Source organism: Taudactylus pleione, unplaced genomic scaffold (assembly GCF_031769625.1).
Source record: "Taudactylus pleione unplaced genomic scaffold, aTauple2 ptg000610l, whole genome shotgun sequence".
In the NCBI taxonomy this organism is placed as follows: Eukaryota; Metazoa; Chordata; class Amphibia; order Anura; family Myobatrachidae; genus Taudactylus; species Taudactylus pleione.
In genome coordinates, this window is record NW_028285012.1 from 2588782 (window position 1) to 2613456 (window position 24675).

The 24675-nt window shown below is 45.9% G+C and overlaps 1 protein-coding gene across 1 annotated transcript in view; it reads left to right on the forward strand.

Moving 5' to 3' along the window:
- LOC148480562 (methionine-R-sulfoxide reductase B2, mitochondrial-like) overlaps window positions 1–24152 on the forward strand; it is a 51017-nt gene extending 26865 nt beyond the window's left edge. Inside the window, exons 2-5 of the mRNA XM_088454219.1 lie at window positions 9630–9736; window positions 16829–16905; window positions 19468–19615; window positions 23995–24152. Of these exons, the coding sequence (XP_088310345.1) occupies window positions 9630–9736; window positions 16829–16905; window positions 19468–19615; window positions 23995–24093 (431 nt within the window). The 3' untranslated portion in view covers window positions 24094–24152. The remainder of the gene's footprint in view (window positions 1–9629; window positions 9737–16828; window positions 16906–19467; window positions 19616–23994) is intronic.
- The last annotated feature ends 523 nt before the right edge of the window (window positions 24153–24675 follow it).

A 24675-nucleotide genomic window follows, 5' to 3' on the forward strand; every position in this document is an offset into this window, starting at 1 on the left:
AGGGAAGGCCATTAAAAGAACACACACTTCTTCAAAGTGTAACTGAAATGACGCTGGTCGGACGCACGATGCATCGCATGCACAAATACACGACACAATCACAATAGATATGATGGGCTGCACATCTGATCATACGATATGTTTTAAGATCGGCGGTAGCGCATCGGATCGGATCCTACCTAAATACTACATGATTTCCACACGATTCATCGTACGACGCGTCGCAAATCTGGCAATCGGCCAGAAATCGCACTTGTGTATGTTAAACATGAAGTTATTATATGTGTGAAGATTGTATTCTTTTGTACTGCACGTTTTGTTATATATTGCAACATTGATTTCTTTCGTACTGCACATTCTGCTTATACCTGTGAGTCCGTGTGAACTGCAATCTGGAGCACATGCACTGGGGATCAAAGTGTGAGGAGGATGACTGATATCTGCAAGTGCAGAGATAAGCTGCAGAATGGGGAACTGATCATCGGTGTTATACAGCTGCTTTGCATACACAGTTATTTAAACCTTTGGAACCCTCAAAATGGAAACAGAATAATCAAATAGAACATTATGACAAAGGGACGATATATCAAACCTTTGAGAGAGATAAAGTGGAAAAAGATAAAAGAGCTCATTCAGACCCGTTCACAAGTTGCGGCCGCTCGCTGGCAAAAAGGGGCCAGATATTTAAATTAAGTGCTCGCACTGTGTTGCGTAAGGACGCCCTCTATGTTTTAGCGAGCTATGGCAAAGTGCGCTCGCAAGTGTATAAAGACGCCCCCTTGCCATTCACAACACACGTCATCCCCGGGAAATGTAGGATTAATCGAGAGCCATCGGAGCTGCTCGCAGCCATTGAGGTTGCCTTAACCCGCCGCAAGCACTGCGATCAGTGCTGGCTGAAATACATGCAGGTGACGTGTACAGTGATGCTGCTTTGCTAATTATGCACGCCCTTTAAACAGCGTTTTTGCAGCCTGACACGCCTGCGTCCGCAACACCACTCCCCAGTTTACAAGCACCTTCCCCAGTTACCACCCACAAACGGCACTATCTGTCACTCAAAGCAGCAACCTGATAGTGGCTTACGAGCAACCAAAAACAGATCGCAAAGACTGGCTTGCGCACGCGCACTGTGAATTATACGCATGCGCGCATGCGCAGATGGGCAAAAATCGCTCAGAGTGAGCGCAACTTAGCGACCGGGTCTGAATCAAGTCCAAAGTACCAACCAATCAGCTTCTGTCATTTTGCAGACTGTTTGAAAAAATGACAGAAGCTGATTGTTTGGTACTTTATCTCCCTCTAAGGTTTGATACATCTCCCCCAAAGATACTAATACACAAAATACAGAAGGATGCACAAACGAGTGGAGGGGGGACATGGAGAAGAATCACAATATAAGTAAATACAAAATACACACAGAAATGGTTAAGAACATAAGAGACAGCGCATCACCAAGGCGTAGGAGTCTGTAATTAGCGACAAAGGTACCAATTAGTGGATTTGAAAATCTTAAATATTTGTTCTTGAGAGGAGGACTCGAGAGGCTCTCACTCTCTCTCTCTCTCTCTCTCTCTCTCTCTCTCTCTCTCTCTCTCTCTCATTTTTTGTAAATAACTCAAAACTTCCTTTTCAAGATCAGGCATAACAGACTGTCTCTCTGAATACAGTGTTTGCAAATAAGAAGTTGTGACCTGCTCATGGAGGGGGGACGAGCATTCTGTCCATTTTGAAAGAATATGTTTCGTTAACGTTACTATAATAGTTAATAGGGGGATAAAATGCTTTGTTGATGGACTTAGGGCAGAGGTTCCCAAACGCGGTTCTCAAGGCTCCCCAATAGTTCAGGTTTTAGAGATATCCATGGTTAAGCACAGGTGGCTTAATTAGTACCTCAGTCAATTTTATTTAACCACCTCTGCTCAGCCATGGATATCTCTAAAACCTGAACTGTTGGGGAGCCTTGAGGACCGCGTTTGGGAACCTCTGACTTAGGGCAACAGCCTGATTCCTCTGTACCATGTGTCTGTCCTGTCCTTGTGCAATATATGCCCTATGAACGGTTCAGATGCCATCTCTTGCAGCTGTGCAGAGTGTAGATATCGGTAAGTGTGTTCTAAGTTACACAGAAAGTCTGAGCACTGAGTAGTAAGAGGGCAATCTGCCCACCACTCATTTCCAAATTTTGCCAAGGTCTGAGTGCAATAGGTCCCGATATATACGTTTTTTGTTTTATATGGAAGAGATTACACTAATGACAGTAATAACATTAAGGTACCAGCATTCTCTGGGGGGTTATAAACCGATAGAAGTGATTGGACATAGTTTTGAAGTTGTAAGAACATATAAAAGTATCTGTGGCTTAAACCATAGTTGTTAACAAGGTCCTGAAAGAAGAACATCTCTCCCCCAGGGGCCAAATTATCTCTAATTGCTATGATATCCCTAGCCTTCCAGATGATAAATGTATGATACATAAGGACGACCGAATCAAGGTTTTTCACAAATCTCAACATGCTTAGAGGGGGTTGGGTACAGGATGCCGGCGCTCGGGATCGCGGCAGTCAGAATCTTGATGCCAGCCTCCCGACATGTTTAGGATGCCAATACCGAAACCCAACCCCCCCCCCCTTCCCTGCAGCCTAAACCTAACCCTCCCCTAGTGCCTAACCCTAACCTCCCCCCTAGTGCACCCTCCCGGTACCGCATACATGCCTACCCTCCCGGTTTTCGCGGGAGGCTCCCGATTTTTCGGGTAACCCCCCGCACCCCCGGAAGGGTAGGCATTTCTCCCGCATTCTGCCCACTTCCTAGCGAAGTGGGCAGAATTAGGAGAATACCCGCGGCAATCGCGGGTCTCCGTGAAGGGGGCGGGGCTTAAGCTGTGATTCTGCATGAATCACAGCATTTGGCCCCACCCCCTATGTAAATTGTGCCCAATCGCGGCAATTTTACCGCGAGGGGGCGTGGCTTAATGACGCGAATCATCAAGCCCCGCCCCCGTCGGCCCCCTGCTGCTTCTCTTACCCGGGCTTCTCCTGGGAAGAGAATATTAAAGGTAGGCAACCCTGCGGTACCGCCGATACTTACCTTCGGGATGCCGGCGCTGGGATTCTGACAGGTATTGGGACTCCGGCACCTGTATTCTAAGCGACGGCATCCCCTTTGCCAGGATATTGACTATATCCCGCTTACAGGATAATGGGTTACTATGTAAGGATTTATTAATGGCCCACCATGGTATATAGGTGTCTGGAAACAATATTTTGGACATAAGATGGGAAGGAAGGAGTTCCTTGGAGACATGATGTATTGTTCAATAGGTAGATTAGTGTAGGTAGATCTTGCTAGAGGCCAGTCTGAGATGTAACATAAATGTACTGCGCCGGAAAAATCGAAGATATCAAGAACCGCCAGGCCTCCATCTTTACGTTTGTAATCTCAGTTTAGTTATAGGTATACAGGTTTTTTTTACCAGCCCATATAATATTCATAACGAACCACTGTTACTTTTGATTCATGAGCACACATTGTAAGTACTTAAATATGAACAACAGTCTCATAAATGAAGCAATATACAGCAGTATCTACGAAACTGTGTTGGAATACGCAGCAAATTTCTCTTGCCAAATTCACATTCTATCTTTTCAGTGTCATACGTGTACCTCTGGTACTTGGTCCTATCTCAGCCTATGCCCTCAGGTTACCACACCAAAAGGCCCTTATTATAAACTATCACTTTTTAAGTAATTGCAAATTCGTTTATGGGACCTGATTCAGAGACCTGATGATGGCCGATCGGCGCATGCGAAGGTTCTGTACTGCGCATGTATCGAATGGCGTCTGCGACGACAGTTGCAGTGTCCCCTACGCCGCAACTGGTTGACATGCTGCGGCCGTTTTGGGGCGGGGAGGGGGTAGCAATGGGCAGCGTCCTAGAAAAAGTAAGTCTTAAGGAAATGGCTAACTTTAGTAAATGCTTATGGGAAATTCCGATCTCCTTATATGTTTTGGTTTACTGTCAATAACTTTATTTAAAAAATAGCTCATTTGTAAGGCTTATTCTGTTTATGTTTTTCATATTTTTTTTTGTGCGCTTTCTAAATTAAGAATTTTAAAAAAATGAAAAAATAATTGCAAACTGATCTTGATTTCTCTCTGGAAGTTATTTGTCCTTGATTATGCTATTTTACCTTGATGCTAAGCATGGTGGCACAATGGTTAGCACTGCAAACATTCAGCACCTACCCAAATGTTTAATTCTAACTAGATTGCTATCTGTATTGATGAGTATTTATGTTCTCTGTTTTGATGGGTTTTCCTCTTACAGTTCAAAGACTACTGTTAAGTTGGCCATGGTGTTCCTGTGGCTGCAGTAGGAAATTAGATTGTAAATTCCTTTGGGGGCATGAACGGAGTGTTGGAGTGTTTGTGTTGCTGTAGTGGGGAATTTATTGTAAGCTCATTTGGGATGTGGACTAATGTATCTGATTAAAGTTCTCTGTTTATATAGCACCATGCAGTGCTGTACACATACTAGATAACAATAGTAACAGAATGAACAAATCCTTTTCCTATGGATAGCTTAATGCAGGGGTCAGGGAACTTTTTTACCTTTTACCCCAAAATATATTTAGCTACGCCGACGTTACCCCCTTGATTTGAAAGGAAGGAAATCCTATAGTAGTGCCCCCATATAATGCGCCTGTAGCAGTGCCCCCATAGTTATGCCCTTGTAGTAGTGCCCCCATAGTTATGCCCTTGTAGTAGTGCCCCCATAGTTATACCCCTGTAGTAGTGCCCTCATAGTTATACCCCTGTAGCAGTGCCCCCATAGTTATGCCCCTGTAGTAGTGCCCTCATAGTTATGCCCCTGTAGCAGTGCCCCCATAGTTATGCCCCTGTAGCAGTGCCCCCATAGTTATACCCTGTAGCAACGCCCCCATAGTTATGCCCCTGTAGCAGTGCCCCCATAGTTATACCCTGTAGCAACGCCCCCATAGTTATGCCCCTGTAGTGCCGCTTGTACAAAAAAAAAAAAACTTACCTTAATCCCCGCTCCTGCATCCGCCGCCGTCCTGTCCGCCCGACTGCTCCTCGGAACTATGGGAGAGACGTCATGACATCTCTCCCATAGTGCACATGGAGAGAGCCGGAAGCTGGAGTTCAGAAGAGAACTCCAGCCTCCGGCTAACACGGCGCTGCAGGGAAGGACCCGGGCGCATGTTGGTAATAACATCTCAGCAGGCGTCCGGCTTAGAGCCTCCCTGCAGCGCCGGGCTGGAGGTCACTGACGCCGGGTGCAGCGGGTGCCAGTGACCTCCATTCCTGGGGGTAATGGACGAACAGCCGGTCATGCAATGATTCATATGCATGCCCGGCTGTCCGTCCATTACCCCCAGGAATTTCAGTTTTACCCCAAATGGGGTAATTTACCCCTGTTCCCCGACCACTGGCTTAATGTCTCTATTCCCCAGTATCTGAGCTGGTATGAAAAACCAAACAAACAATTAAACAGGTATGGTGCTAGGTGTAATGCTGGCCATACACTAGTGCGACCAGCATAAGATAAGATTCTACTTACGTTTTCCCTTGATCTCCCTGGCAGTCCCGGCCACACGATTGACACGCGCTGTACATACGATCACACGATATGATGCATCGTGCGTCCGACGTTCGAGCGGCGTCATTTGGAAAGAAATTAAAAAAGACTGATGGACGCACAGGGAGATACGTAATGCATGCATCTGTCTTTAATAAAATAAACACAGATGCAGGGATGGTTCAGTGATCCGTGCATATGTGAAAAAAATAAAATGTTTTTTTGTTAAAACGGTGTGCCCCCCCCAAAGAGCAACCAGCCCCGGATTTTACTTGTGGTTCTCCAAGTACCATCATACGGGGGAGGCTGGTTCTGGAAATTACAGGGGGATCTATACATTTTTCCCCCTGTATTTCCAGAACCAGGACCGGATCAGAGCCCAGTGCTGGTTGCCCAGAATACGGGGAACCCCTATGTAATTTTTCCTCCCGTATCTTGGCAACCAGGGCTGGTTCTGACTAGCCCGGTGCTGGTTGTGCTTACATACGGGGAACCCCTACGTCGTTTGTCCGCCGTATGTTTCCCAACCAGCAATGGATCACTAAAGCCCGGGGCTGGTTGCTCTTTGGGGGGGCACGCGGTTTTATTTTTTTTAAACACTTTTTTTTTTCTCACTGAACCATCCCTGCATCTGTGTTTATTTTATTAAAGACAGATGCATGCATTACAGATCTCCCCGTGTGTGCATCAGTCTTCTTTCTTTTTTTTTTTTTTTCAAATGACGCCGCTCGGACGTCAGACGCACGATCAGGGCCGTAGAGAGCCGCGGCGGGCCCAGGTACAGAGGGGACGTGGCCTATCGCGGGAGGCGTGACCACGCCCCCTTGAGCAAAAAGAAGTTTTGTGGCACTGCGCGCTGGGGAGGGGGATGCTGTAAGCCCCTCAGCCCGGCGCAAAGCCAGGGGGGGCGCGATCAGTGTGATCACTCCCCCCCACAGGCAAAGGAGACTGCTGTGTGCTGGGCTGCTGAGAGAGAGTGAAGGGAGGGGGAGAGGTGCCGGACCCGGGTAATCTGTACCCGCTCCCCCCCCTCTCGGCGCCCCTGCGCACAATGCATCGTATTGTGTGATCGGATGTATAGCGTGTGTCAATCGTGTGTCCGGGACTGCCAGGGAGCTGCTGGGGGAGTTCAAGGGAAAAAGTAAGTAGAATCTTATCTTATGCTGCTCGTACTCGTGTATGGCCAGCATTAAGGACCTGCACTCACAAACGTCACATGAAAACAGCATAAAAGACCAAAGGTATATAGGAGGGAATTTATGGGAATGAGTAGTAGCTATATTCCTACTTGGCACAGTTCTAAAGGGAGTGCATTTATTTATCGTCATTTCATAGTTATGTAACTCCATCTTATCAACAGTTTATTGCAACCCAAGATCCATACATTTCCGTGCAGAGCCTCCAATGCCACCAGTTAATAGAATACCACTATACAGCAACCACATAAGCATACCACCATATAGACTCACATGGCATCAAATTAAATGTTCCCCAGATAGCAAAAAAAGCCCATATAGTTTCATATTTTCATACAGTATGTAGAGTCTTATGGCACTAATCATGTCACACATCATGTCCCAGGATTACTCACCCTCTCAATCTAGGTGTGGACCTTAGAGTAGCAGTAGAAACATGGTTCCTTCTAGCTGGCTTTCTTGTTTATCAACATGCAATGGTGCACGATCCCAAGCCATGTGTCATGTAATGGGACTATGGACTTGGCAGGTCTGCTGTATCTACCTCACCACAACTCGCCTTTCTCACCAACATTCTCTGTTCCCTACACTCTCTCCCTCCAAGATCTCACTGCCCAGGCCTTCCCTCCAGCTCTGTTCTGGCTTCTTTTCATCTGAGCCTCTTACTCATCTACACGAAGCCTCACTGATCCAATTGGACATTGTGAGCTGTCTGACTGTTCAGGCAGCGAATCAGTGCTCAGCGTGATCTTGTGAGATTAGATATTGTTCGGTCTCGCATGTGAAACTTATATTTTCTCATTCTAGGTGGTCTGGCTCTACACTGACAGTTCCAAGTCCCAGTAGTGGCTTCCATGGCAGCGGAATGCTTCAGGGCAATTCAGGACATAGTAGGGGATTGTGGGATGCCTAGATAGAGCTGAAATGTAAGTGGGTTAAAATATCACGCAGGGGCTGGCAGAGGATAATGTCTTCTGCTCATAGCAGTGCTGTGTGCAAACCCTAAACAGAGCGGCCCCAACATGCCTATTATAGTGGATCTGGCTACGGATTACTAAAATGTCTACTGCATCTTTTAAACTTAAAACAATTAGAGGTGGTGATCCAAAAAGTCCTACATCTACCCCATGCTGTGTGATCTTACCCAGAGACGATTCTACGTACTAGTTCTTTGATGGGCACTTACATGATTCCTTCACTAATTCTCTTTGACATAATGTTATGGCACCATGTAGTCCACCAGGGTGGGGCCTCTGCAATTCACCCACATGTTGTCTTCTCTGTTGTCTATACCAGAAGCAGGTACTACTGACCATGTAAGGATTGTAGTGGACATCATACATTTCTGACAGAGGTGCTATTTGTACAGGACTTTCCTGGCAGCAATGTGTTTTATAAATCATTTTACTTGTCAATTAAACAATTAACTCAAAGCTTTTTACTATTAATAAATGGTAGATATTATACACAATGCATAGGTGGTAGATATAATGCATGAGGCATAGGTGGTAGATATAATACATGAGGCATAGGTGGTAGATATAATACATGAGGCGTAGGTGGTAGATATAATGCATGAGGCGTAGGTGGTAGATTTAACGCACAAGGTATAGGAGGTAGAGATAAAATCGCCAAGCATAGGTGGTAGATATAATGCACGAGGCATAGGTGGTAGATATAATACACGAGGCATAGGTGGGAGATATAATGCACTAGGTGGTAAATATAACACAAAAGGCATAAGACTCGGAGGTTCCCAAATGCGGCACTCAAGGCTCCCCAACAGTTCAGGTTTTAAAGAAATCCATGGTTGAGCACAGGTGACTTAATTAGTGCCTCAGTCAATTTGATTTAACCACCTGTGTGTGCTCATCCATGGATATCTCTATATCTGAACTGTTGGGGAGCCTGGAGGACCGCGTTTGGGAACCTCTGGCATAGGTAGTAGATACAGTGTACACGGCATAGGTGGTAGATATAAGTATGTAGATTTAATTATGATGCCATCTAGTAATGGTTCCCTGCGGTAGAATATATAAGATCTTCTCTACATACAACGCCGTCTTACTTCAATCGGACTTGAGTCTTTGTAGGGTGTGAATATATATTCAATTCCATACCACGCACCGAGTCTCTATTTAGATTTGCCTATTCATTTAGTAGCTATATAATATGTCAGCCTGCAGGAGTATATAGAGATTTCAAGTTTGTATTTTCCATTTGGACTACTGCAAAAAAGAATATTCCCAGTGGATTTATAAAGCTGTAAACAACATTTTGGGGATGAATATACAGTATATCTCAATACATTATGGGGTCTGTTCACTAAGCCCTGGAGCAAGATAAAGTACAGAGAGATAAAGTGCCAACCAATCAGCTCCTGACATTTTTTCAAATATAGCCTGTAACATGGCAGTTAGGAGCTCATTGGTTGGTACTTTATTTCTCTCTACTTTATCTCTCTCCAAGACTTAGTGAATAGACCCTTATATATGGAAAATATTTTGTTCATACAACACTTTACCTTATTTATACACAATATAAAAGAAGTAATGCAACTTTCCCATCTCTAACTAACGCTGTCAAGCTGCATCTCTACTCTGTTGTTGGTCGTAGTCAGAGACATCTGTGCACATGACGTAGAAATACTGCTATGTTTTCAGATGCACTTAATTCAAGATATGTCTGACTCACAATATATAAAACAACAACTTGTAAGACAGAATTTTGACACTTACAGTTGGGTTTCAAAATGTGTAGATCTCTGATTTAGGCCCACAGTGTACTTGTCAATATTTCAATGACAAATTATGTAACCATTTCTTTTTAAGGCAGAGGATCACTTACAAGATATGATGAAACTGTTGTCTCTACTGACTGGCAAGAAAAACTCACCTCGGAGCAGTACTACGTAACCAGGGAAAAGGGCACAGAGCTGGTAAGTGGCCTGAGATAAAGACAACTTCCTTGTATATAAACAATGAGCAGATCTCATCCATTGGTCCTCATGCTGGTAAATTGGATCTAGGGTCTGTTTAAATAGTAACTGTTTAGAAATCTTAGTAGACTGTTCTTAAAAGACATAGGGCCATATGTATCAAGCCTTGGAGGTATATTTACTAGTGCAGGTTTTTTTGAAGTGGAGATGTTGCCCATAGCAACTAATCAGATTCTACTTAACATTTATCTATCGCCTTCTAAAAGATAATCTGCTTGTTTGCTATGGGCAAAATCTTTACTTCTATAAACGCGCACTTTAGTAAATATACCCCCTGGAGCGAGATAAAGTGGAGAGAGATAAAGCACCAACCAATTGTTATGATACATGTGAATAATGGCACGAGACCCCTAGAACCACGCTACAGAAGTCTTTGCCTATAACAGCCACCCTTATCCCCATTGAGAGAGATGCTCTCAATGTTACCAAGATGCCACCAGGACTTCACCAATTAGCATGTAATCTCAGTGTTAAAGCTGGAGTACCTGGATACATTATGTGAGTATACTGAAGTTGTATGGTTTGACACGTGATTTTAATAATAGCAACTGAAGCTGTATTACAAAAGATAGCTTGGTAATGGTAACTGCAGACAAACAGCACTTTTCCCAATAATGAGAACTGAAGCTGTATAGTTTAAACAAGTAGCTTGATAATGTTAATTGCATACAGCACTTTTCAAAGATAAGTAAACCAATACTAAACAACACAGTGATGCAAAGAATAGGAGGCCATAGACCAGACTGGACGTGCACAAATGAATCAGGATACCAGCAATGCAGAGCTTCTCCAGACTTCAAGATCAGCAGGCTAATCACCAAGGCATGAAGCTATGACTGACAAGGAAGTAGAAGCCTGTCAGTCTTTTACTACACACACAGACCAATCACAAAGCATCAACCAAAACAATCCCCCTGCAAGTGAAATATGCTACAGGTGAGCAGCTAGGTGAGTGTCCCAGCTAATTGACACCAGCTGCATGTATTCCTGTGCAGCCTATGTTCAGTTTCACAGACGTTCCAGTCTCCTAACAATGACTGGGACCAGCATTCAAAGCAGCTGCTGACACTGGTGTTCAGATCTCCTAGCAACCAGCGGAATGCCGCACTGCCCACCGCAGTTACTAACACCAAACACCTCCTAACAGTAATTTCTCTTTCATCCACTAGGGGACACTGGAGGTGCTTACGCTGGGGGTATAGAGGCGTGGATAGCTGGAGCTGGCACTTTAAAATTTAGAAGTGTGACGCTCCTCCCCCTCTATGCCTCACCAGCCCTCAGTTTAGAAAATGTGCCATCGGAGCTGGTCACAATTTGCTGTGCTCCAGCATCTCATCTAATTTATTTCTTTTATTTAACATTATTATTTATTTTTTGTTTTATTATTTAAAACATCTTCTAGATTATTTTTCAAGTACCCTTCGCCACCTCTATGAAGCTGGGGTCCGGGTTACTGGCACCCTGTTAACCTCCTGGGTTACAGGAAGGAGTGTGCAGTGCTTCACCAAAAGCATCTGACAGCTCCTTAATGCCGCACACACACATAGCGCAGTCTGCCTCCAGGAGGGAGGAGAAGTGCTGTTCAGAAGAGCCATCCAGGGGAGCGCAGTGAGTACAAATCACTTGCACTTTCCCCGACTCCTGCCCCGCCGCCAGCGCTGAATTCAGAGAGCGCTATAAGCGCTGCTCAATGATTTATGCATCTCCCCTCTCCCCGCTGATGAGCGCAACTAGCGGCTCCTTCTCAGCGGGGCTAGCGCAGGGGGGAGGTGATAACTGCAGCGAGGTGGCCATTTTACAGTCCCTCGGACTTGAGAAAGGGGGCGGAGCCTAATAGTGCGGGCTCCCTGTCTAATTAACGCGGCAGTGTCTGTTAGAGCAGCGTGTTACTTGCCTGCATCTCTCCACTACAGGTACTGTGCAGGCACATGCAGAAGGCTGATTCTCCTGTCTACATCCCTGGCAAGAGGCTGTGAGTAACACTGGCGTGTCAGTGCAGGGAATCTAATCTATGGGAGGGGGTACCTCTTCCTCTGTGTCCCAACCAGCCTTCTGTTTTATTTCTAATCACTACTGTGTCTATTGTGTCTGGGTGACTGTTGTTTATCCATGTCAAACAAAACAAAAGCGGCTCAAAAGATGTTTGTCTGTTCTAAATGTAACCACAAACTATCTAAGCCGCATGCCACCGGGTCCACGTTATGTGATGCTTGTATAACAATTGATCCACCGATGGCGCTGACTCAGTTGCCCTGCCATGGGCCGCTGACATGGTAGGAGTTATGTCAGTCTTAGCGTCAGAGTTAGCTGAGGCACGTAAGTCTCAACCTCCCTGGGTGGCAGGGCTAACTAAGTCTCTAGACACCTTGGTACAGGTTATGGGCACAGCGGCATCCGCACCCTGCACTTCCTACCAGAGACCGACACAGAAGCGTAGTCTGACGACTGTTCTCCAGTCAGAGGAGTCGGAGGAAGAATTCCTTACTATGGAGGATACCGAAGAAGGGGAATTGGAGGATGCGTTACAGGACAATACCCCTCAGGAGTTAGAGTCCACCTCTCCCGGGGTGGAATCTTTAATTTTGGCGGTCAGAAAGACTCTGAATTTACCTGAGGATATAATTCCTCCATCACAGGAGTTTTAATTATTTAACGAACAACCGAAGAGCTCTGCAGTTTTTCCGTTCTCGCAGCAACTTCAGCAACAGCTCTCAGTAGCTTGGAAACAGCCGGATAAGAGGTTCCAGATTCCGCACCGGTTTTCATCTAGTTACCCTTTTCCTTCATCCATGATGGAGAAGTGGGAAACCCCTCCAGTAGATGCGTCTGTCTCCCGTCTCTCAAAGAATACCAGTACCGGGAGCTACAGTTCTAAAAGATCGGTCGGATCATAAATTGGAGACAACACTAAGATCTATTTATACAGCAGCGGGTGCTCAACCACCGATTGGGTTAACAAGGCGGTGGTTTCCTGGGCCGATCAATTGATTACAGAATTGGACTCAGGTAATTCCATAGCAGAGTTACCTCTACTAGCAGAACACATCCGTGAATCTGCAGTTTACATGGGAGAAGCTTCAAAGGATGTCAGTCAGATTAGTGCTCGCATATCTGCTTCGGTGATTTCGGACCACAGAGTCCTCTGCAAGCTGACGCAGAATCCAAGCGTGCGGTGGAAAGTCTACCATTCACTGGCGACATGCTGTTCGGGCCAGAATTAGACAAATGGATATCCCAAGCCACAGGGGGTAAGTCTTCCTTCCTCCCGTCAGCTGCAACGGCTCCCAGAAGAATTTACACTGGACCTTCGTTTAATTCCTTTCGGGCGCCACATTCCTTTCGTGGTAGGACCAGAGGTGCTCCCACGCAACCAAGAGGTGGCAGAGGTAGAGGTCGTCCACACACGGTTGCTCGTAGACCAGAGCCTAAACCAGCTGAGAAACAAGTGGCATGACGGTCTTCCGTCCCACCTGGGACCATCTGCAGTGGGAGGCCGCCTGCAAAGATTTCAGCAAGTTTGGAACCAGACTTCTACAGAACCATGGATCCGAAGACTAATTACCCTGGGGTACCGAATAGATTTCGAGACCTCCCCTCCACCTCAGTTCTTCACTACAAGTCTGCAAATACAGGCAGAAAGAGCCAAGGTTCTACAGGAGGCTATCCAGTCTCTAGTAGTATCTTCTGTGATAGTTCCAGTTCCGGAACTTCAACGAGGTATGGGGTTTTACTCAAACCTGTTTGTAGTACCCAAGCCGGATGGCTCGATCAGGCCCATCTTAAACCTAAAGTCTTTGAACCGGTATCTGAAGATGTATCGTTTCAAGATGGAGTCTCTAAAGTCAGTAATAGCGAGCTTGGAGCCAGGGGAGTTCCTATTATCCCTGGATATCAATGATGCATATCTCCATGTTCCCATTTGGGAACCACACCAGGCTTTACTGCATTTCGCCATTTTGAAGGATCATTATCAATTTCGGCATTGCCGTTCGGGTTATCCTTGGCTCCCCGCATCTTCTCCAAACTCATGTCAGTCATGATCACTCTCCTTCGGTCATCAGGAGTGAACATAATACCTTATTTGGACGATCTGTTACTCAAGGCTCCATCGGTGCCTCTTCTATCAGATCATGCCTTACTGACATATCACATTCTAATCCAACATGGTTGGATAATCAACTTCAAGAAGTCGAATCTCAATCCGTCCCAGAAACTTTTATTTCTGGGCATGATATTGGATACGAAATCTCAGAGGATTTTTCTTCCAACAGACAAGGCCAAGGATATCCGAGTGTTAGTTCAGCTGGTCCTCAAAACAAAGACTGTGTCAATGCTTCTTTGTCTGCGCCTCTTGGGGAAAATGGTAGCTGCTTTCGAGGCACTACAGTTCGGCCGGTTCCGCTCCAGGGTGTTTCAGCTGGACCTGTTAGCACAGGGGTCAGGGTCTCATCTGTTCTTACATCGACAGATCCGTCTGAGCCCGGTTACCAGAGTAGCCCTTCTTTGGTGGACACAATTCAGCAATCTGTTAGCGGGAAAACGATTCAGAATGTGGGACTGGATCATCATAACCACGGATGCCAGCCTTCGAGGATGGGGCGCAGTAGTCCTCGATTATCACTTTCAGGGTAGATGGTTCCCTCTAGAACAGAAGTGGCCCATAAATGTGTTGGAATGTGTTTACAATGCTCTGATAGAGGCAACAGAGTTGCTAAAGGCTCGTCCGGTAAGAGTTCAGTTCGACAACGTGACGGCTGTCGTTTACATCAACCGCCAAGGAGGGACTCGGAGTCGCATGGCTATGCGAGAGGTAACTCGGATCCTCCGGTGGGCCGAGAATCAGTCAATAATCCTATCAGCGGTATTCATTCCGGGTGTGGACAACTGGGAAGCAGATTACCTAAGTCGACAGGATGTCCATCCCGGGGAATGGAAGCTTCATCAAGACGTGTTCAACGCGCTGATACGTCGATGGGGATGTCCTCAGGTGGATCTCATGGCGTCACGATTGAATCGTCGAGATCCGCAGGCAGAAGCAGTAGACGCTCTGACAAGACTTCGTTTACCTTTTCCCTCCGATTCCACTTCTTCCTCGTCTTCTAAAAAGAATAAAACAGGAGTCAGCCTCAGTAATTCTCGTGGCCCCGAACTGGCCTTGGAGAAGTTGGTTCTCGGACCTTCGGTCCCTATTATCAGACGATCCGTGGCCCCTTCCTCTGCGCCCGGATCTTCTACAGCAGGGCCCTTTCATACACCCCAACTTAGCGCATCTACGTTTAACGGGGTGGCTCTTGAAACCGATATCCTAAGACGTAGAGGTATCCCAGACGCGGTTATTCCCACCATGCTACGCGCCAGGAAGCCAGTTTCGGCTGCGCATTATCATCGCATCTGGCGTGCTTATATCTCATGGTGTTCCAGTCGGGATCTTCCGTCTAGGACCTTTCGCTTATCCCGGTTTCTGCTTTTCCTTCAGACGGGTCTGGATTCTGGCCTTCGTCTAGGAACCTTAAAGGTGCAGGTTTCTGCCCTTTCCATTTTCTTTCAAAGGAAATTGGCCCTCATTCCTGAAGTGCAGACGTTTCTTCAACGGGTCTTGCGCGTGCAACCTCCTTTTGTACATCCAATTGATCCCTGGGACCTTAATCTAGTTCTTCTGTTCCTTCAGTCGCCCATGTTTGAACCTTTGGAGGAGGTTGATCTTAAGTACCTATCTTGGAAGACGGTCATCCTCCTGGCTCTCGCTTCGGCTCGTAGGGTTTTCAGAATTGGGGGCTCTTTCCTATAAACCTCCTTACCTAGTGTTTCATGCGGATAGAGCGGAACTCCGGACAATAGTCGCCTTCCTTCCTAAGGTCGTGTCGGCTTTCCATATCAATCAGCCTATTGTGGTACCATCGTTGGTGGAGGACTCTGGTTCTTCTACCTTGGATGTGGTTAGGGCTCTCCGCATCTATGTTGACAGGACTGCTTCCCTTCGTAAGTCTGAGTCGCTTTTTGTCCTCTATGATGCGGTTCGGAGGGGTTGGCCATCGTCTAAGCAGACTTTAACAAGTTGGATCCGGCTGACTATTTATCAAGCTTATGTTAGTGCTAACCGTCGGCCTCCTTCGTCAATTTTGGCTCATTCCACATGTTCTGTGGGTGCGTCATGGGCGGCCGATAGAGGAGCATCTACGTCACAATTGGGCCGTGCGGCCACTTGGTCTTCAGTTCACACGTTTGTCAAGTTTTACAAATTTGATACGTTTGCCTCTTCGCCGTCCCGTTTTGGCTGCCTTGTTCTGCAGGCGCCACAGAGCACTTCCGCCCGTGGGGATAACTTTGGGACGTCCCCAGCGTAAGCACCTCCAGTGTCCCCTAGTGGATGAAAGAGAAAATGGGATTTTGGTACCTACCGGTAAATCCTTTTCTCTGATTCCACAGGGGACACTGGACGCCCATCTCTGCGCTCTATGCCTACCTGTTTGGTTTGTTCTGGATGTTGTATGATTCAGTTATTGTGTGCTCTTCTCTCCTTTTCACTCCGCTTGTTCTCCACCTCCTCTCGGTCTTCATTTTCTAAACTGAGGGCTGGTGGGGCATAGAGGGGGAGGAGCTTCACACTTCTAAATTTTAAAGTGCCAGCTCCAGCTATCCACGCCTCTATACCCCCAGTGTAAGCACCTCCAGTGTCCCCTGTGGAATCAGATAAAAGGATTTACCGGTAGGTACCAAAATCCCATTTTTCAAACATAGACCCAGATTTATCAACAAGTGATATTCTTGTTATCACTTGTCACTAATCTTAAATGGTGCTCCTACCAATCAGCTCCTAACTGTCATTTTTCAAACACATGACAGTTATGAGCTGACTGATAACAAGAATGACACTCGTTGATAAATCTGGGCCTGTGTTTGAAAAATGACAGTTAGGAGCTGATTGGTTGGTCCTTTATCTCTCTCCACTTTATATCTCTTTAAGGCTAGATACATCTCCCCCATATTGTGCCTTTGAGTCAGGTTGAATTAATAGCCAATCTGTTTCCTTAGCCTTTCAGTGGCATCTACCTGAACAACACAGAAGAAGGAATGTATCATTGTGTCTGCTGTAACACCCCGCTGTTCAGGTAAAATACAGTTATTTGGCTGATTGCCGCTCTCTCTCCCCAGTTACTTCTCAGATTACTGCAATATGAGCACACTGAGGAAGTAATAGAGAAATAAAGACCTGGCTGTAACCATAACCATTCTGTCAGAATCTATACCTCTGCGTTATTTGCTGAGAGGCAACAGTTAGACAAGTTAAACCCATTTTTACGCCTTCCCGTATAATGTATCTAATGGAGTTCTAAAGAAATATTTGTAGCAGCATAAAAGTAGGGGAAGCTGCGGTAACAACTGCTACTAGGCCCCAGGGACCTCCTCTATGGTACACGGACTCCGTACTGACTGTTTCCTTACCTCTTTGTTTGGCCAGTATTAATTGTGTAGGAGACTTTCTAAGTTGGAAGCTTCCAGGTAGGCAATGCAGATAAAGTTTAGGGTTGGGAAAAGATTTGGGGTGGGGGCAGCTCTGTTTTACAGCGGACACCAAAGATCTTAAAACTATGCCTCCGTGTGTACAGAAAGACTTTATGTACAGTATATGCTGCCCCAGTGCCTGCCACTTGCAGGAGATAGTCATTAGTAAATCAACCATATGAAGCACGGACATTGCGCTAGTTGTCTTTGTAGGCTAGGGGGCAAATTTACTAAAGGTCAGTTTCAATGACGATGTTGTTTTACTGGGGCTGAATTGCACATTTACTAACAGACAGTTTTTGATTTTGTTTTTTAAGTGTTAGTAAATATGTTATTTAGCCTCAGAAATAAAACATCGATTTAGATCGATTGAAATCGTCCTTTATTAAATTCTTCCCTATATCCTAATTAATTATCCTATCTTTTCTCTAGTGTTTTGTGTAACATTTCTTGTACTGGGCATTTGTACAATTTGCTTCTGTCTTTGCATTTATAGGAGGGCCAGGAGCTTTCACCTAACAATGTCAAATTGCTAAAAAAATGGTACCTATATGATTAAATCATGCAATTTTGAGTTGTGTTTGAAAACAAGTAGAAATGCTAAAAATACTAAAAAAAAAAAGTCTATTTTATAATGATCGGCTCAGTTGTGGCACCTTTGTGAGCTGGCTGGATAAAAATGTTACCTAAACCAATGTTAGATAGAATTTTTTTTTCTATTGCCTTTATTTCAAATCTCTAGCTCAGAGCAGTGATTCACGATAGATAAAAATCTGCGCTTCAACCACGGGTGCAGCTAAACATTACCAAGGTGACCTACACCAAACAAGTAAATCAAAAACAGGAATTTTTTTTATATAACGCAACCTTCAGGTCACAGATCAGTTTTATCACCATTTATATGTATATTCCAATAGTCTTTATATTGTCCAGAATTCTAGAGTAATTGGAGTAAAGTTCCATCCACATCCACATTTAATACGGTCCTTCTGGTCTCCTTAAACTAACATTGGATAAGTATCATTCCATTTATACATAGGGGAGAAAAAGAAAAAGGATCCGCAATAGTGAAATACCATTTATTTTTCTTAAAGTAGTGGATAAAGTATAAACAAATTTTAAAATATAAAATGTCACGAAATCACACCTTATATACAGATAGGGTATTGTACCGGATTGTGTGGGCGCACACAGCACACCTATGCTCGCGTAAAAGTGTCCAAACACCTCCCGGGATCAGGAGTCTGCGGTAATCATGGTGTCCAAATGTTCCCCAGATGCGTGGCCACCAATCCAGTACCTCCTTCTGTCAATCCACCAATGCATTTCAACTCCGTCTCAGTCTTTGTCGATGTGTAATTAAATGGTGGCCAGGTCCCTCTAATATACTTTAAGAACTATTCCTTGCCAAAAGGTGTATCAACATACGTCCAAAATATCAGGATCATCCAGTCCAGACCCACCAATAATTCCAACCTACACAGCGTGCACTGGAGCAGTGTTGTGTCTATCGGCTACTGTGAGATGACACAGATAAAGTGAACAGTGAAAAGGTACCAGCCAATCAGCTCCTAACTGCCATGTAACAGGCTGTGTTTGAAAAATGACAGTTAGTTGATTGACTGGTACCTTATCACCATTCACTTTATATCCTAACAAAGCTTAGTAAATAGACCCCACAGAATGTTAGAACAGCCCCAGAGAGGACGGCAACATAATAGAAGATCGATTTCCTTCTAATAATAATTAATGGCATTAGCTGCAAATGGATTAAACAGAATTGCAGAGCAGTTATGGATAGGATGGCAGTTTAATAAACGCTGCAGGTGGCCAAAGCCCAACATCTCTTTAATAATACAAGAAATTGGCAGATGCAAATGAAACAAACAGAAAAGGCAGACGAGATAGTATTTTTCTTTTGAAACTCTTGAACCCCTACTATTACCTTTCTATAACCCACTTACAAAGTGCTCTCTCACTATGAAGTCCTTGGCTGGGTTCCTTCTGGTATTTTCCCCATTCATAATGAGCGTTCTGAAGCTGCCAACAAGATTAAATTAAGAAATTGTTAGAGAAAAAAAAACATTTAATAATCTATTATGTTATTATCCTGAACCCTGGGGTATTCTCAATTTCTGTATTTTATTTATTTTTACCGTTATCTATAGTTCAGACAAGAAGTATAATTCTGGGACAGGTTGGCCCTCCTTTTGGGAAGCCCACGGCACTGTTGAAAACAATGAAAGCAACACAAATGTACTCAGGCGGCCGGATAACTCGCTGGGATGCGCCGGAACTGAAGTTATTTGCAAAGAGGTAAACATCACGGTTTTGTGTATATTATGTTATAGGGGACTTTGGGCTTGATTCTGACCCGCTCGCGAGCGCTGAGCGCTTACAAGCGGGTCGATGGTGCCCTAGTGCGCATGCGCACGACGGAGGGAGCTCCGTCGTGCGCATGCGTGAGACCCGAATAACGACGGGGTAGCCGTCGTTATGGGTCTCGCACCAAAGGGGGCGTGCTGTCGATGGTGAGTGACAGCACGCCCCTTTTGGTGGGTGTGCAAGGGGCATGGCTGCCAGACGGAGGCGTTCCCATGGGAACTCCTACTGTCTGGATCCGGCCCCACTGACATCACTAGTGATGTCAGTGGGCGTGATTTTGGCTCTGATAGAGCCCAAATCACTCCAGGGCTTGTGGCAGCGAGACCCTACCGCAGGGTCTCGTTGCAAGCCCGATGGTCGCGATGGTCTTGACCATCGCGACCATCATCATGGACGCTCGCATAAGCTGTGGGTGGTAACCCACAGCTATGCGAGCGTCCAAGAGGCCGCTCCAATGTTAGGTAGGAGGGCCCTGATTCAGAGCGAGCGCTCTGGTCAGAGCGTCCGGCTCTGAATCAGGCCCTTATATAGCTGCCGTTGTATATAAGTAATGTCATCTTTGTGTACAATACGTTACCTTTATTATAAATGAGTATATATCTGGGACTGGTACATCTCTGCCATTTGGTTCCAGGAGGACAGGTCTTGTTTCTGCTGCTACAACTTTTGTCATCTTGGATGATTGCTCTTATAACGTGCAGAATATGCTGACACATAAAGGAGATTTCCAGCTTCCTTACAGCTTTCCAGTAATTCTTCTCACCCCGCCTAAGTCAGTAAAACCTTGTAGGTCACTGAAGTTAGAGATCTTCCCTCTGATGCGCCCCTGCTCGGTCAGTGCTCCAGTGCCTGGAGAGTAAAGAGTTAGGGGTTGTTGGGGCACTGCTGATAGGACAAGCTGTAGAACATCATAGCTGTCCAAGCAGCAGCTTCCCTACAATGGTCGCAAGCTCTGCACATTTCCAGCACCTCCATGGGCTTATCTTGGCTAGTAACTGGTAATATACTACTCTAGGCCCAGACAACCTTTGGCTTTCAAGGTGTTGTGAAACGACAGGTCCCAGAATACCGTCATAGCCATCAGTTATCTGACAAGGCATGCTGGGGCTTGTAGTTTCAGTACATGCAAAGATCCACATATTGTGCAGTCCTGCGCTAGCCAAGGAAAACTAAACTCCCCCCAAATATTCAGAGATCCAATTTAGAAGCCAGGCTCTTTCTTTCTTTTTGTTATGCTTTCTTTATATTTGTTAAATGTTTTTAATATGAATAAAAAATAAGCATATTATGAAATGCTACTGAAATGTTCAGACAGCTATATAGCAGATATACTCTTGGTCCTGTATGAGGTCCGCTCGGTGCAAGCCACAAATTGCTGTCATGTTGCAGTCGACGGCTACAACATGATAGCAGTAAGAAAAACAACCCCAACTCACTCATCCCAAAATGCCCCAATATACTCACTCCTCAGACTTCTCAGTTACCACAAATGCTCCCTCTAACCCAGGCATGTGAAACATGCAGCCCGAATCAACATTTTATGCGGCCCAAATATATATAATATGCGGCCCACACCCCTGCCCCCCTCCGATCGGGCAGTGTTACTTTATTTAAAACTTGCAGCACTGGTCTCTGAAGCGATCAGAGACAGAAGCCTATAATCGTTTCAGAGGCCAGCGTTCCCAGTGATGCAGCGCGCGGGAGATGTCATGACGTCACCCGCGATGAGAGGAGCCTGCGTCTGCCGCTCTGGATCTAATTAGATCCTGTCAGCGTCTATGCAGGACGGTGGGAGTGATGACAGCGTGGACTGGAGCGGTGCCCAGCGGCCATCGTGAAGAAAGGTAAGTACTGCACAGGTGAGTGGGGCCTGTTCTATACTGGGAGGGGGCACAGCATAAGGCGCACAACATAAGGTGCACTATTAGGGGCATTACTGGGGCACTTCATAAGGGGCACTACTGGGGGCTCTGCATAAGGGACATTACTGGGAGCACTGCATAAGGGGTATTACTGGGAGCACTGCATAAGTGCACTACTAGGGGCATTACTGTGGGTACAACATAAGGGGCATTACTGGGGGCTCTGCATAAGGGGCATTACTGGGGGCTTTGCATAAGGGGCATTACTGGGCGTACAACATCCGGGGCACTACTGGGTGCACTGCATAAGGGGCATTGTATAATGGGCACAACATCTGGGGGCATTGCATAAGGGTCTCCAATACAGGGATGAATTGCATAAGGGGCACTACTACAGGGGGCACTGCTTTAGTTTCTATTAATAATAAACTTTTCAAAATTGCATATAAGACTTTTTCCTTGTTGCGCCCACACACTTTGATCTTCATGCATGCTTTAACCCAAAATGTGCACCACATGCCCTTAGATCGTACATGTACTCCAAAACTTAATTCAGACTCCCACCTACCCTGTCATACTACTTAGAACTGCTCCACCTTTTACTGGGAGTGCCTGCAGTTACTAAGCACTAATCTAATGGCCACTAATAATAGTCACTAATTACTAATCAGGGCTGTGTGTCCTTTCTATGGGCCTGAGTCATCACGGATCGCAATTGCAGCCGCGTACGCAGATGGGCCGATGGTGCGTACTGCACATGCACATTTGCGCAGGTCAACATTGCTGTCACGTACGCAGATACAAAGCCATCGCGGAGTAATGGGACATCAGTGTTTGGGGGTGGTGACAGGGAAGTGGTCGTAGAAACGTAGGCCTGCCTGTCCATTTGAACGCTGTATCCTGGGCGTGCATAAATTAGCCACTGCGATGGCATACGCAGCCTGAGTACTCACTGCGTGTGACGAGACTTGCAGTTTCTGAGACAGGTCAGAGCTGCTGTCATTCTGCGTGAGGGGCCGATGTTACCGGTGTATAGGCAGGACTGCGAGGTATTATGGATGTGAGAAAGCGGTGGTGGGAGTCTCTATGCTGGCTGGGCGATTGCAAACATTAGCATATCTTCGCAGTACAAATGCGTGCGTAATCGCAGCTGGCATCACAATAGCGATCCGTGTTGTATCAGGCCCTATGTTGTGCAGAGGAAATGTGATGCAAAAGTCGACTGCTCTGGTCATGTTGAGTGTTTTTCTCATGTTTTATGACCAGCTGATCATCAACTGTGGTCTTATGTTTTATTCAGTAAAAGCAGGGTTTACAGGTGAAGATCTGTGGGCCATACAGCAGGGAATAACGCTGAGTAGGGGGAGTAAAGCTGAATTGTAGGCCGTGAATGAAGTCCGGCAGCCTGAGGGCCATCTGTTACCCATCACTTCCCTAGTTGGATTGCTTCAAGAGCAAGCCTACACCTCTGTATACCAGATGTGGCTTATGGGTTTGTGGGGATGCAGAAATATCAGACAAGCCCAATACCCTTACACAAACATACCAAATAATTTGGTGTTACCTGCAGAAGCTTGCAATCTAAGATAGATGCATACAGTATATTTATATATTTTTACAGATGTGTTTCTCCTTATTACTGATTTACTAATAATCGCGGTACTGCCGTGATTATTAAGGTTCCGTATTCGGGGGGGGGGGGGTAATTTTTATTGACAATATGCCCGCTATGTACTAAGAGAAACTTGGAGGGACAGAGGAGCTTATTCAGACCCGGTCGTTAGCTCTTCGAGCTCGCGACCGGATCGATGTTGCTCCAGTGCACATGCGCAAGACAGAGCCGGCTCCATTGTGCGCATGCGCGACATCCGGCTAACGACGGGTGATCCGTCGTTAGGGGTCTCGTAGCAGACGGGGCGAGCTGTCGATGTTGATTGACAGCTCGCTCCATTTGCTGGGCGGGCCGGGGGCGTGCCCGGCCAAACGGAGGCGTTCCTATTGGAACGCTTGCCGTTTGGGGGCGGCCCCACTGACATCATCAGTGATGTCAGTGGGGAGCTCCCTGCTCAAACAGAGCAGGAAGCCCCCTGGGGCTTAAGGTTGACGAGACCCTACCTTAGGGTTTCGTCGTAAGCCCCGATGGTCGCGAAGCCCCGATGGTCGCGACCATCACCCTTAGCGGTCGTTAGAGCTGTGGGTGTTAACCCACAGTCTAACGCCCGACATGGAGGCGGCTGTTCAGGATGCAAGCGGACGCCCTGTTTCAGAGTGACCGCTTGCATCCTACAACCGCCTCTGAATGAGGCCCAGAGTTTGCGGAAACTGCAGTTTCTACATTATATATTATGAAAAAAAAGCTTGATAAATAGGCCCTTAAATGTGTTATTGATTAACTTATTTTAACAAATTCATGAATTAATTTTGTTGTGTTTTTTTATTTCTCTTTAGTGTGACGCTCACCTCGGTCATGTGTTTGATGATGGCCCCGCCCCTTCTGGTCAGAGATTTTGTATCAACAGCGTCGCACTTACATTCAAGCCAAGTTAAACAGGACGTTCTGGCAATATACTTATATTTTTGTTGTATTAAATAATTGTTTTTCTTCATGTGTATTTTGTATTGACTGTGTTGCCCATTTGTTAATGTACCTTTTTTATACATATATACAGCAACCGGACTGCAAATTATGGATGTAAATTTGTATTTTGTGGAAATAAGCATTTTAATTAATGTTTTATAGGCTTGGCTAATAATCCTAAGAATGCAGCCGATCAATGTACTAGTGACATCACTGGAGCAGGCGGCCCCCATGATGTCCCTGCTTTCTAGTGATCTGATTGGCTGTGGTGTCATGATTTTTGCCTCAGGCTACTAAATGGATGCCTGATTCAGAGGTGGACGCTAATCCCGTCGCGGCTGCTATCCCGTAGTCAGCAGTACTGTGAAAATGTGCAATTGCCGCAGCGATGTGTAGTTACACCCGTTGACTGTGTCTCAAATCCGCCGCTTGCGTACTCAGACGCTCCATTGTTCGCACATCTGTCTCAACATCATACATCTGAGCAAGCCTATGGTCGGAAGTAAGCCGCCAGTGTCATTATGACTGCGCACGAAGACGCAGTCGGAGGC